Consider the following 12,808-nt stretch of genomic DNA (forward strand, 5'->3'; position numbering starts at 1 on the left):
GGCTGTTTGTTCAAATCCAAAATGAAATTATATAAACTATCAAATTCTTTCTTTTGCACGCCATTGGTTTTATCCTAAAACTGACAACGGCAAAATCTGTCTTTCTGCAACCTTGTAACGCATTCTAGATAGTACATTGCACTCCCATTGACGTTTTCTTTTTTTTCTAACTGTCTCAAAACTCCTTTCTTAAGTTCAGGGAATCAGAAACATTTTATTGGAATAAAACATTTAAGTGAAGAAGGAAAAAAAATTCAGTTATGATAAATAGTTTACCTATTCAATGCAAAGAAAATGTTCAAGTTTCAGACAATTGGAATTAAATGAAAATGCTGTTTCGCGTTTCCGATAAACTGCATACAATTTGAAGTCATTTACTTCAGATGTGAAAAAAAGAACAGAAAGTCTACAGGGTGAATAAAAATCTTATAGCAAACTTTAACATCAAAGGGAAGTTAAATCTTGAAATAAAGGTGACAAATTATTTGAGAATTTATAAGTATAAGCACGGTAAATGACGTCAGCCACAAGAAGAAACGGTGAGAACACCGGAACTGTTCAGCATGATCCTATTAAAGATCAATTAAAGAAGATTGATAACGGTTTTAAGTAATAATTACAACTACCAAAATTTTCGAACCTTTTGCAGCGCACAGTAATCTTATCGTACCAAAACTCATCGTACAGATTAATTTTCGGACAACAAGACGTCAATAAATATCTTTGCACAAAAGCATTTGCTATGCAACGCTATAATGAGTATTTAGATAAGTTGCAAGGAGAACTAACATTCACGGTATGGGATCTCATCTTATCATTTTTTCACCGACACAAAATCAGTTACAGCCAATTTACCTTCAACATCTTTTTTACTATGATTTTGAGATAATATGAGTAGGTCAGAGCCCACATGATCCACGTAAAATTTGCGATTTGATAGTAAATGACTCTAGCAATTTTATAAAATATACCCACGCTGAGCTAAAATCCTCCATTACTCAGTATCGTACATTTTCACCTCGCTTAAAAAGTATCGTACCTCTCTCTATACGTTCGACACCCCCTAAAACTAATAATAGACTTAACCACGCAAATTGACGGTAGTGAAATTCACTCATCTGATAATTCGAACTGGACAGTTTAGAGCCGTGTGGAGATTTATACACGAGGAAAGTATTCTAATAAACAGATCTCAACTTTGCCTACAGCAAAAGAAACATGTGATATATTGAATCGAATATATTTGATTCAAATTACTTTGCATTGAATAGATCAGGTTATATTAGAGTAAAACCTATTCCCGCCAAAATTAAGTCGCATCGTCCTGTTGCTGTGCGGCGACATCGCAATGCCAAAAGCGACTTCATTCTAGTTCTTCTAACATGATGTTGCATGACGAGGCAGTGTCATTTCACTTTCAATCATTGTGGATTCTATCTTTACAGACATTTTAAAAAAATATACTTTCTTATAAAAAACGCACGAATTCAACTTTAAAATGCGATTGATAACCAGAGTATTTCTATTTGAAAGACCCAGTAATTACACAAATAAACGGTTTCCGTAGAATGTACAAAATTTACAAGTTCGTCAGATTATTAGAATATGCTGTGCAATTTTTGTAAGTCGAAAAACATTATGTGCATAAAAACAAAATTGCATCGTGAATAGCATTTTTCCATTGTTTTTTATACCGACCGTCACCATGTAATAAGCGTGAATTTTGTGCAAATCGACTTTCAGAGCATGGGTAACTCTACACGTGCCATAAATGGCATTGTGAACTACTAATATAATTGGTGGATAAAGCAGCTCCCTTACCAGCGCTTTCATTTAATGTTAGACAAGCATGGAATAAGAGATAGAAAATATAAACTTCGAAATATGTAGAAGATATACTTGTTGAAAAAAAATTAACAAAGGCGCATTATGTGTCAAAAATCCATTTTATTTCAATTCTTAAGAATGTCAAACATGTGTTTAATAATGGTTTAAAAATGGATTTAGAGCATATTAGGTGTTTAACAACTGAAGAAAGTTGCGCTGGTAGCAAAATGTTAACAAAGTAGTTATTTTTCAATTCCGTACAAAATACTCATTCACTATGATCATACTCCTTGCCTACAGAGCAAGAAAAGTAAAAAAAAAGTTCACCTGGGTGGCAAATCAAGTTCTTTTAAAAACTGTAACAAGATATCAAAAATAAAAACATTTTGTGAAATAAATATGATAGCATTTCTGAGGCATAATGGGCCTTTAATTGTTTTTACTTAATTAATAATACCGTCTTACTGTAACACGTACCAAACATAGAATCACTGTTTCATGACATGAGTACATGTTGTGGTCTAAAAATACAAATAAGGAAATTACTATTTTCAAGTTGTATTCCATATTTTCACAGCAAGGACATCGAAGTGCAAAATGTTCTACATCGTGTACACTTAACGGGGGTGAGCTTTGAATTACTCATCTGACTTTAAATTAACAACTGTTACATTTCGTTCAAAAAAGTATGATCGGAGACAAATTGATTTTTTCAATATTTTCATTCAAATAAGCAAGGAAATAGAGAGACATTGTGAACAATTTTAGTAGAAGCATAAAAAATGAGACACAAACATTACATAAAAAAACCTTTCATGAGGTGATACGAATGTTTATATCACAAACACTTAATACGTAATATATTAAGTAAACAACGTAAGTTATTAAATTGTAATGCATGTGAAATTCAAGTAATAATTCAAGTAAAGGTCATTTATACATTGTATACATAATTTGTTTTATTTACAATGCATTGTATATAGAAATGACACACATTCATTGGGAAATGAGCATATTTTTCGCTTATACATATATTTTTAACTGCCGAACAATAAATAAATTAAATAAATGTACATGTACTGACAAAGACTTTGGATATCTTACATACATCTTAACACAACTTTTGTACTCCTACATTACAGTCACGTAAATTGAAACCACAATCCACAACTAGCAGCAAATTCTAAATAATGTTTATCAAATTCCTCACTCTGTGCCACTGTAAACCAAATTTTAAAATCGCCAACTTTTCCTGAAATATGAAAACCATTAAAGTGACAATATACTCATTTTTTTTCTTTGTAAAGATGAGCTAAACTGACAATATATTTCATAGGATTGACTACTAGTTTACAAATGGTGATTGATCAACTGTTGATTAGAAAATGATGACAAATAAAATATAAATAATTTGAACGTAACATGTAATAATCCTGATGAATATTTGTAGAAATTTCCTTGGGCCATGTGAGTTATTTTTCGTCCATGCAAATTACATTATAGAATTAAAAGGAATTATGTCAAAACGTAAACTTTGTTTGATTTTTACCTTTTCACTCATTATATTTCTCTTGGATTGGCATAATATCACATTAAGCAAATCATTGCGAATATAACGAAAAGAAATAAATAGTATCCAAAGATATTAATGTATTTGAAGGAAATCTCTATATACTTCCTTGTTACATATTCTTGTTTTTCGAACAGTAAGCTATATTCATTTCAAATCATTGAAAAATAAATATACATGTACATACAAAAGAATATCATTAGGCCTAAGTAAATATTTGATATTTTTTAAAAACAATAAAAACCTTTTCGATACAATGTGTAATCCCCGTTATATATTTCTCTACGAACGTTGTCCGGGTGCATTTTATCTTTATACATATTATGAAACTGACATTTCTCAGAAATAGCCTGCACAAGTTCTTCACTTGGGTCGAGCCCCAAAAATTTCGCCAATCGTTTTATTTCTTCTACGTTGTTCTGCAAAAAATCAATAAATAATATACCAATTGTCGGGATATCAAATGAAAATTAGTCAGAAAGTGTAGCCTTGCCTGGTTTATACTGGTGGTAAAGGTTAATCACCTGGCTTATACTGGTGGTAAAGGCTTATTGCCTGGTTTCACCTGGCTTATACTGGTGGTAAAGGTTAATCACCTGGCATATACTGGTGGCAAATGATTGTCACCTGGCTTATACTGGTGGCAAATGTTAATCACCTGGCTTATACTGGTGGCAAAGGCTAGTCACCTGGCTTATACTGGTGGCAAAGGCTAATCACCTGGCTTATACTGGTGGTAAAGGTTAATCACCTGGCTTATACTGGTGGTAAAGGCTAGTCACCTGGCATATACTGGTGGTAAAGGCTAGTCACCTGGCTTATACTGGTGGTAAAGGTTAATCACCTGGCTTATACTGGTGGTAAAGGCTAGTCACCTGGCATATACTGGTGGTAAAGGTTAATCACCTGGCATATACTGGTGGCAAAGGTTAATCACCTGGCATATACTGGTGGCAAAGGATAATCACCTGGCTTATACTGGTGGTAAAGGCTAGTCACCTGGCTTATACTGGTGGTAAAGGTTAATCACCTGGCTTATACTGGTGGTAAAGGTTAATCACCTGGCTTATACTGGTGATAAAGGTTAATCACCTGGCTTATACTGGTGGTAAAGGTTAATCACCTGGCTTATACTGGTGGTAAAGGCTAGTCACCTGGCTTATACTGGTGGCAAAGGTTAATCACCTGGCTTATACTGGTGGTAAAGGCTAGTCACCTGGCATATACTGGTGGCAAAGGTTAATCACCTGGCATATACTGGTGGTAAAGGCTAATCACCTGGCTTATACTGGTGGCAAAGGTTAATCACCTGGCTTATAATGGTGGCAAATGACAATCACCTGGCTTATTCTTGTGGCAAATGATAATCACTTGGCTTATTCTTGTGGCAAAGGTTAATCACCTGGCTTATAATGGTGGCAAATGATAATCACCTGGCTTATACTGGTGGTAAAGGCTAATCACTTGGCTTCTACTGGTGGCAAAGGCCAATCACTTATGATGCCAGCATCGAAAGAATTTAAGGCAAATGGTTTAAAAAGATGTGCATCATTAGCATATACTTCATAAAGATATCTTTAGCACGATTCAAGCAATAACTTAAAAATGTTTTGGGAACACGACCGAATAAATCTTGAATGTAAGCAACAAAAAACAATCAATGCAACAAAATGATTAACTAATTCACAACTCTGATGCCCGATTATCTAGCAATAAAAGAGAATTGTAAGAGCATGCGCAATGGACATCACTTCCCGGAATGGACTTAACGCCTACGAAATGGACATAATTATATTTTACAAGTTATCATTTTTATTACCTTATGTTTTTCCTATTTTATCGACATATTTTTGAAAATAATCTGGGGTCTACGAAATGGGGTTTTCGGCAACGAAATGTAGTTTTCGCTTACGGAATGGACATGTGCAATTAAGGTAATAAATAGTATCATTTTAACATACGATATAAAACAACAAACTTAACTATATGGCATTTACATAAAAATACACGGAACATAAATCGGAATATATCCACTAAGAAACATTAACAAATGAAAATGTTATGCCGTTAATGCAATTTGCATGTAAAGCGACCCGGCGGACGGTATAACTTTGAAATTTGACGTTAATGACGTCGCAAGCGCATTGTCTTTTACGGAGCAGCTGTTTACTCAATTACGAAGTAGGCCAATACATGTACCATTTTTACATGTTGTTAATTGCGTCTGATCCACTGCCTATATATAAATACTCTGTAAAAGTCGGTATCATACTGTATTGTAATAGACTGTATGATTTTAAATGAGCTCTTGTGATGACGCAAACTTACGTTCTTTCTTTCTGTAACTTAATTGCTGGAAAATCGCACACGCAATAAACCATTATATGTCTTATATTTATATAATTTTGCTGCATGAAAATGTATGATACATACGAGAAAATAAAAGAATCATACAACTAAGAACAAAATTGTCATAATCTAAAAAATAAATATAACGCATAACCAATTTCGAACGGGACTGTTAAATTAAAAAAAATCACCATAAGACCATATGGTAGAAAAGTGGAATGATTTACAAATTTCGGAGGGAAAAATACAGTACGAGTTAAAGGTCTTGTAGTAAATATTGTTTGATTAAAAAATACATAAAAAATGTTAGGTTATAACAGAGATATATGGAAGAGTACGAAATCATTGTTAAACGGTTAAAACCCTTCTTAAAATAACTGGAACACGTACAGTATCCTCTATATATTACACATCCATGACGCTTTTTCAACTCCGTATTTAAACGATATTGGACGGTTGTGCTCAAAAAGTGCGTGGACTTGTGACAGTCATTTTTAGCTTGGTTCATAAAAACGAACTTGGTTGATATGAATCGAAAGGATGTTTCTATTTCTAAAAGTGTGTTTTACTTTTATTGTCATCTTTTATTTCCTTCGCGAACAATGTGCACTTTAATAACCATGGGAACGCATTATTGGCACACGCCGATCTGCACATGCAACGTTTAAATATCAACCAATGTTAAATTAAATTGGACTGTAATTTCAGGTTGAAAATGTGGGATTAACCTTTATACATATTTAAAAAACATACTTATCACATAAACCGCGGCGCAGGAGTGTAATAAAGCCATTTAATAAAAACGATATTACACTAGTGTAATAACACTTTGACGTGACGTCATTTGCTCTATATAGAAACATAGCGGCTAGCTAATGTTGTACACTATACACGGAGCATATCCATATCGGTACCCTCTTTGCGAAATCTGCTTGAAAAACGGTACCCTCTTTGAACATGCACAGGTCATTCTCTGCTAAAAACAAACCAGCGATGGATAACAATCCAGTAAAATTTCATTGTAATAAGGAAAGGAGGTATGACATGTAGAAAAGATGTATACCACGAAACACTAGAACGTTTTATTTAACTGCTGATTTGTCATGTGCTCGATTTTCATGTACTACAACTAAACAATAACCTACAAAAAAATCGACATGTCTTGCCTTGCCCATCACCACGACATATTGTTCGGGCTGAAATGAACCTGTGGCTTGATTATATATGCATAATACATATTTAATATGTTCATATACATACCATCTTCGGACAAATGGCAGTATATTGTCAAAAATAATTGTAAAATTCATAAAAACACCCTTAACTTTAGGTTTTGCAGCGGCACGGGCTACCTCTCTTCATTTGAGTTTTTATATCACAGGTATCCTCTCATTTTTAACACAAAGGTACCCTCAAAGCGCGACATATGCTTTTATGTGCGTTAATCGCTAAGTATGTAATATGTACATAAAAGTAAGAAATGTTACATATATACTTAACGATTAACGCACATAAAAGCATATGTCGCGCTTTGAGGGTACCTATGTGTTTAAAAATGAGAGGGTACCTGTGATATAAAAATTCAAATGTTCCTCAAGTCTAGAAAGTTATTCCAGTTATTTCATATTAAAAACCCTAAGGGGAGTTTCTTTATAAGTTTATGATCAAACTCAAATTGTAATATACTTAAGGACAATGATATTATATGCATTTTATTACATGAAAACAAAACACAAACGACTCCATTAGATATATATCACAACTTCAATACAAAAAGCAAACTTAACAACTGAAAATAATTCAAAATGTTGATCTTATCACAATTGGCCAAAACTGTTACTTTTGATTTTTCGGGTGCTGTCTTTATCATGCAATAACTTCATTAAAATGCAATCATTTTTCATAACTTTGGTATCTAAATGACCGAAATGCATTCGGTTTTATGATACTGTGAAAAAATATTTAAAAGAAATATATTTTCCTTGTTAAAATGCAATTATCCCGACCGTGCGTTTTCATTGTCCTTAAGTATACATGTATTCAGTCTTGAACAAAAAATGCTGGTAGACAATAATATTTTTCAGATCGTTGGTTATTTTCTCCAAGGCAAAAACTGAAGGTTTTGACGCACAGTGGTTGTAAAACATCAAATACAGCCTTTATAATACTGCCCTCACACATACCTCGCGACCTTACTGCGTCCTTACTGCGACCTTGCTACGACCCAGGACGCAGCACAGTCGCCATGGACGCAGCAGGGATGCAGCGAGGTCGTAGCGAGGAACCCAAGGACGCACAAGGTCGCAGACCGTCGGCGACTATTTTGAACATGCACAAAACAGTTGCAGAAACTCTGCGTTCTTGCTGAGTCCTGGTTAGGTCGCCGTGGGATCGCAGTGGAGTCGCCATAGTCGCAGCAGCATCGTAGTAAGGACGCAATAAGGACGCAATAGACGTAGTACACTCGTACTAAGGACGCCGTAGAGTCACCGATGAAATTACAAGAAATTGCTCGGAAACCTTTGGCGACGCTGACTATGGACTTGACTTGACTGGACTTCATGAATATGTGGTTTCAGGAACTCAAACTTGGTCAGGATCCACTGGTCACGATCCGTTCGGTCACCTGTTCCAGCGCCAGACTTCGGCTTAGTCAGCTTTCCAAACCGTGTACGAATTGACCTGTACCATACAATAAGCATACTGACGTCTTTCCCAAGAACTTGTGCCTGTTCGGCCCAGAGAGCGTCCTTCTTGCATTTATCCTTGTAGGTGGATAGCTTTTTGTTGTAAATTTGCGGGTTTTCTCTCAACCACTCGACCATGGATTCTTCATCTTCAGCTGTGAGGTCACTTCTCATCATCAACCTGGACTTATTGACCTTTGAAGAACTGTAACACTGTTCACCACTGGTAGATTGAGTGTCCGACTCGGAGACTTGGTCTGATAGCGGTGCCGCTGTTTCAACAGACTGTGGACCACTAGAAGACTGTTTGTATGCGTCTCCGCCAGTGGATGAAGCCGCGATTTCTACACACTGTGAACCACTACCAAACTGCATATCTGAAGCGGCGACTGGGTCAACTTGTAGCACTTTAGAGACCCTCGCTCTTTTGCCTCGTCCGCCTCTCATCTTTGGAATAATATGGATGATTTAACTTAATACTAATTAAATATACGTCTTCACTCGTTGAAGGTCAGACTCAGAATGAAATTTACTGGTAAAAAGTATTGTTTTTATAGACGTAGCAAGAACGTAGTAGGGTCGTCGTACAGTCGCAGGACAGTCGCCGGACAAACGCAATAGTCGTCGTAGAGTCGCCGTAAGGACGCAGAGAACATAGCACAGTCGCAGCTGGGTCGCCGATGATTGCCGTGGGGTCGCCTTGGGGACGCAATACAGTCGCAGTGGAAACGCCATGGACGTAGAAGGGTCGTATTGAGGACATAGAGAAAACGTACTGAACACAAGACCGCAGAGCCCCGGACCGTCTGCGAGAGAAATTTGGAAATTTGAAAGAAAACCAACGATTTTCAAAAGAAAAATGCTATTTTACTAGTTTTCAGGTCGCAGTAAGGTCGTGGTTTATGTGTGAGGGCAGCATTAGCTAGCAGCTTCTGATGCAAATAAGGAAACTGGCCCAGCTTGAGGGTCACGTCTAAACGTCATTTTTACATATACAGTTTTAGTTTAGGAGCATTTACATTTACGGGTACTCTGCGCTTTATCTTGGCAAATACCCAACCAAAATATAATTATAAAAAAACATAACCTGAATCAGGAAAAGAAAATGCATGTAAAACCGTATCTTATAGGTTAGGAGGTATGGCCACATTGATGTATGATGTATAAATTCAAATTTCTGCTGGAGGAAAGTGATGTGACCGAGACGAAAGTTCTGATTTTCGTAACAAATGACTATTGTTTTGTATTAGCAATACAGAAAAAGAATTCACCAGACAGACCATTTAAAATCAGACACGAACATTTACACCTAATAATGTTTATATTTCTTTTAATTGTAAGTTTTTGGTTTGTTTCTTTTTTGTTGCTTTTTGTAAAAAGGCATACAAATAATCAATAAAACATATATTAAATAATTATACTTTGAAATAATTGTAAATTTAATACTTTTTTCAATTTTTAATATCAATCAGATGTACATGAAAAATGACACGTGACTGTTGCAAATGTAATTCCCTTTTTACTTTAATTGTAGTAATAAAGTCTCCGCAACAAAACTGGTCACTGCTGTCAGCGCCGTAGCTAAACAAAAATGTTTTAAGGACAATTCTAAGATGTGCTGACTTTTAATTAATAATTTTAAATTAATGTCTGACATAATATAATGTTACAGAATGTACTTCCATTTAAGTTGGTATATGCCCCCAGATCATCCTAGAAATGTGTCTCAGTGTTAGCATAAGTCTAGCAACAGCCCTGCAAGTTGCTTTAAGAAGGTCTTTATAACATTGAATACATTTATGGACAGATATTCACCGCTCTTTGAATGTGATACTACACTAGAACTTTAATAATGTTTGTATTCCCGCTTACTCTATCGCCTGTTCAATGAACATGTTCAGTGAATCTAGTTGGAAATAACATTTTATAAATGTACATTGTACATCAATAAATACCAAAAAAAAAAAGTTAATATTTTTCACTGAATGAGAAACGGAACAATTCTATCATTTGTCCGAAAACAATACGGTTCCCGAGATCTTGCTCCATTTTCCAGTGGTAATTCATAAACAGCAGTATATCAAAACGATGCATTATATTCACTTCTTTAAAGTAGACAGAGTTGTGGATGACGGCACATATTTTAGTTTCGAAATTTTGTTTCGAACCAACTTGAAGACCTTTCTAGTGCACAAGAAACTTACGGCTATGAAAACGCCCTGGAGTGTGTTAAATATAATAAATATGTACCACATGACAGTGTCATTGGTAAACGTTGCCAGAAAAGCAAAAACCCATGTCAGTCCCATCACAGCAGATAATTTAATATACAAGAAAAAAGAACAAAGGTTTCCATTATTGTTTGCCCTTGATCCTTGCTGTCGAGCTCTGGCTATAAAGCAAGAAGTGAAAATGAATCCTATTATATCAATAAACTTAAACAAAGCAAGTGGTCCGATAAAAAAGAGCATTAAGGCTTTCCTCGATGTTATCCAACATATTCCTTGTCCATATCCGGGTCTAAACTCGCTAAGTGTATCTAAACTTGACTCGTCTATACCAACTGCTGTGGCAACAATTATCATTGGTAGTAGCCATCCATAAACATTGTAGAGAAAAAACCTCTTTGATGTTTTATTTCCTCCAGTAACAATAAATGATCTAGAAAACGTAACCAATAAGTCAAAAGCGATCACGTTCATCCATGTGAATGATGAAGTGTAAAAATAGTGAACTATTATTGCCAAAGACTTGCACGTAATTGAATAAGCTGCAGCGTGGCTGATAAAAAGAAATGACGTTTGCGCTGATAAAAGTGAGATTATCAAACATATTAATATTTTCCCCGGAATGTTGCGAAGTTCTACAAACATACAGTAAATTATAAATGTAATCATTAATGCTGAGATAGATAAAATTAATCCACAGATCGTCACATAACTCTCTGCAGAATTAAAGGTAAAGACTTCCATGGATGCCAGCTGGTTTTCAAACGTGTCTGCACAAAGGTAAACGTCAGATCCGTTGACATAAAACATAGATGAGTTGAATATTTTATCCAAAGCCGGTACATAAATGCCTGACTCGTTTTCAGATTTCCATTCATTTGATTTCAATTTGATGAAAGTGCAGCTTGTAACATTTTCGTCACCCTGTGTTTTAAGCCCACGCTCTTCCGGTATACATCGCCAATTGATGATTATTGTCGTTGGTGGACAAAATATTTTTCTACAAGTTTTAGATATTGGGTCATATATTTGGTTATTCTTGCAATGAAATTCAATCTCTTTCCCGTTTCCAAAAGTGTTTAAATCAACTAGAACGCGAAAACTGTAGACTGGAGGCACAGGTGTCTGCTTGTCACCAGTATCAGATAATCCTGTATGGCACAGCAGCAAGTCTTCGTCCGCATTATTACACAGAGCGCAGTACTTATTTTTGTACTTAGTAAACTCATTAACATCGGCGGCTGACGTAAAAGTATATACAATATTGGTCGGGCTTAACTCACACATTCTGTTATGTTCGATGCTATTTTTAACCGAAGAACACGTGGAGACAAAATCAAACGTTCTACATGACTTGGCTAAAGAATGATTCCCTGGAGGATCGTAGAATAATTTGCACTGAGAGGTGTCATTTGGAGATATGCATCTTTCCTCTACAATCCAAAAATCAAAATCAAACTGAAAATTACAATAAGCACAGTACATATTTCTATAAATGAAGTTTTCATCGTCTGTCACAAAAACTTTTAAAACAATATTTGAATCCTGACTAATATTCTCACAGAGATCTTTTGAAATTGTGTCATTCCATTCCGACGAGCATTTAGTCACCACGTGGCTTTCAATGACTTTGAAACTTCTTAAAGTCAACAGCAAACAATCAAACTGATGCATACCGGGAACATTTTTGGATTTCATGATGGTTTTATTCACAACATTTTCACAACAATCATTAAAAATGGGACAGAGTGTGTCACAATGGCACGTTCTTCCCATTATTTCTATAACACCATCACAGCTTGTTCTCCAAACGCACTCATCCGAATTCAATCCATATCGAGTCACGATCGGAGGCGTAAATTCAAATTGGAAGTCGTAAAATAAATCTGGTGGTTCAGTCGTTGTTTTCCAAATTTCGTTTTTCCAGGTAAAGGATTTTGTTAACCCTGTGAAGCTATTTTCTGACAGATTTTTCATTACGTGCGTAGTTGTTTCATACATTAATCCTCCAGACAGACGAAATAATATTGCAAAATATACAACACAAACTGCTCTCAAAACTACGTTTATATCCATAGTGGACACTGGTTATTTATTTAGTTAAAACGTTCTTGTATTTGAAAATTTCCTTCGCATGTGTGAAGCTT

The 12,808-nt window shown here is 35.4% G+C and overlaps 2 protein-coding genes across 2 annotated transcripts; both read right to left on the reverse strand.

Annotated features, from left to right (window-relative positions):
• Window positions 1–8,244: 8,244 nt before the first annotated feature.
• LOC132730586 (uncharacterized) lies at window positions 8,245–9,353 on the reverse strand. Its single transcript, XM_060716547.1, has one exon. It carries the CDS (start codon window positions 8,878–8,880, stop codon window positions 8,245–8,247), a length of 636 nt encoding a protein of 211 aa, XP_060572530.1. The 5' UTR covers window positions 8,881–9,353.
• A 653-nt stretch (window positions 9,354–10,006) lies between these two features.
• On the reverse strand, window positions 10,007–12,808 carry LOC132730585 (uncharacterized). The gene has a single exon (XM_060716546.1). The coding sequence runs from the start codon at window positions 12,735–12,737 to the stop codon at window positions 10,533–10,535; it is 2,205 nt and encodes a 734-aa protein (XP_060572529.1). The 5' UTR covers window positions 12,738–12,808; the 3' UTR covers window positions 10,007–10,532.

The sequence above is a fragment of the Ruditapes philippinarum genome, unplaced genomic scaffold, assembly GCF_026571515.1.
Source record: "Ruditapes philippinarum isolate M1 unplaced genomic scaffold, ASM2657151v2 ctg9525_1_1_1_1, whole genome shotgun sequence".
Lineage (NCBI taxonomy): Eukaryota > Metazoa > Mollusca > Bivalvia > Venerida > Veneridae > Ruditapes > Ruditapes philippinarum.

Bases quoted from the DNA above. Each gene is read 5' to 3' on its own strand.
- LOC132730586 (XM_060716547.1), bottom strand. From the start codon at position 8,880: ATGAGAGGCGGACGAGGCAAAAGAGCGAGGGTCTCTAAAGTGCTACAA.
- LOC132730585 (XM_060716546.1), bottom strand. From the start codon at position 12,737: ATGGATATAAACGTAGTTTTGAGAGCAGTTTGTGTTGTATATTTTGCA.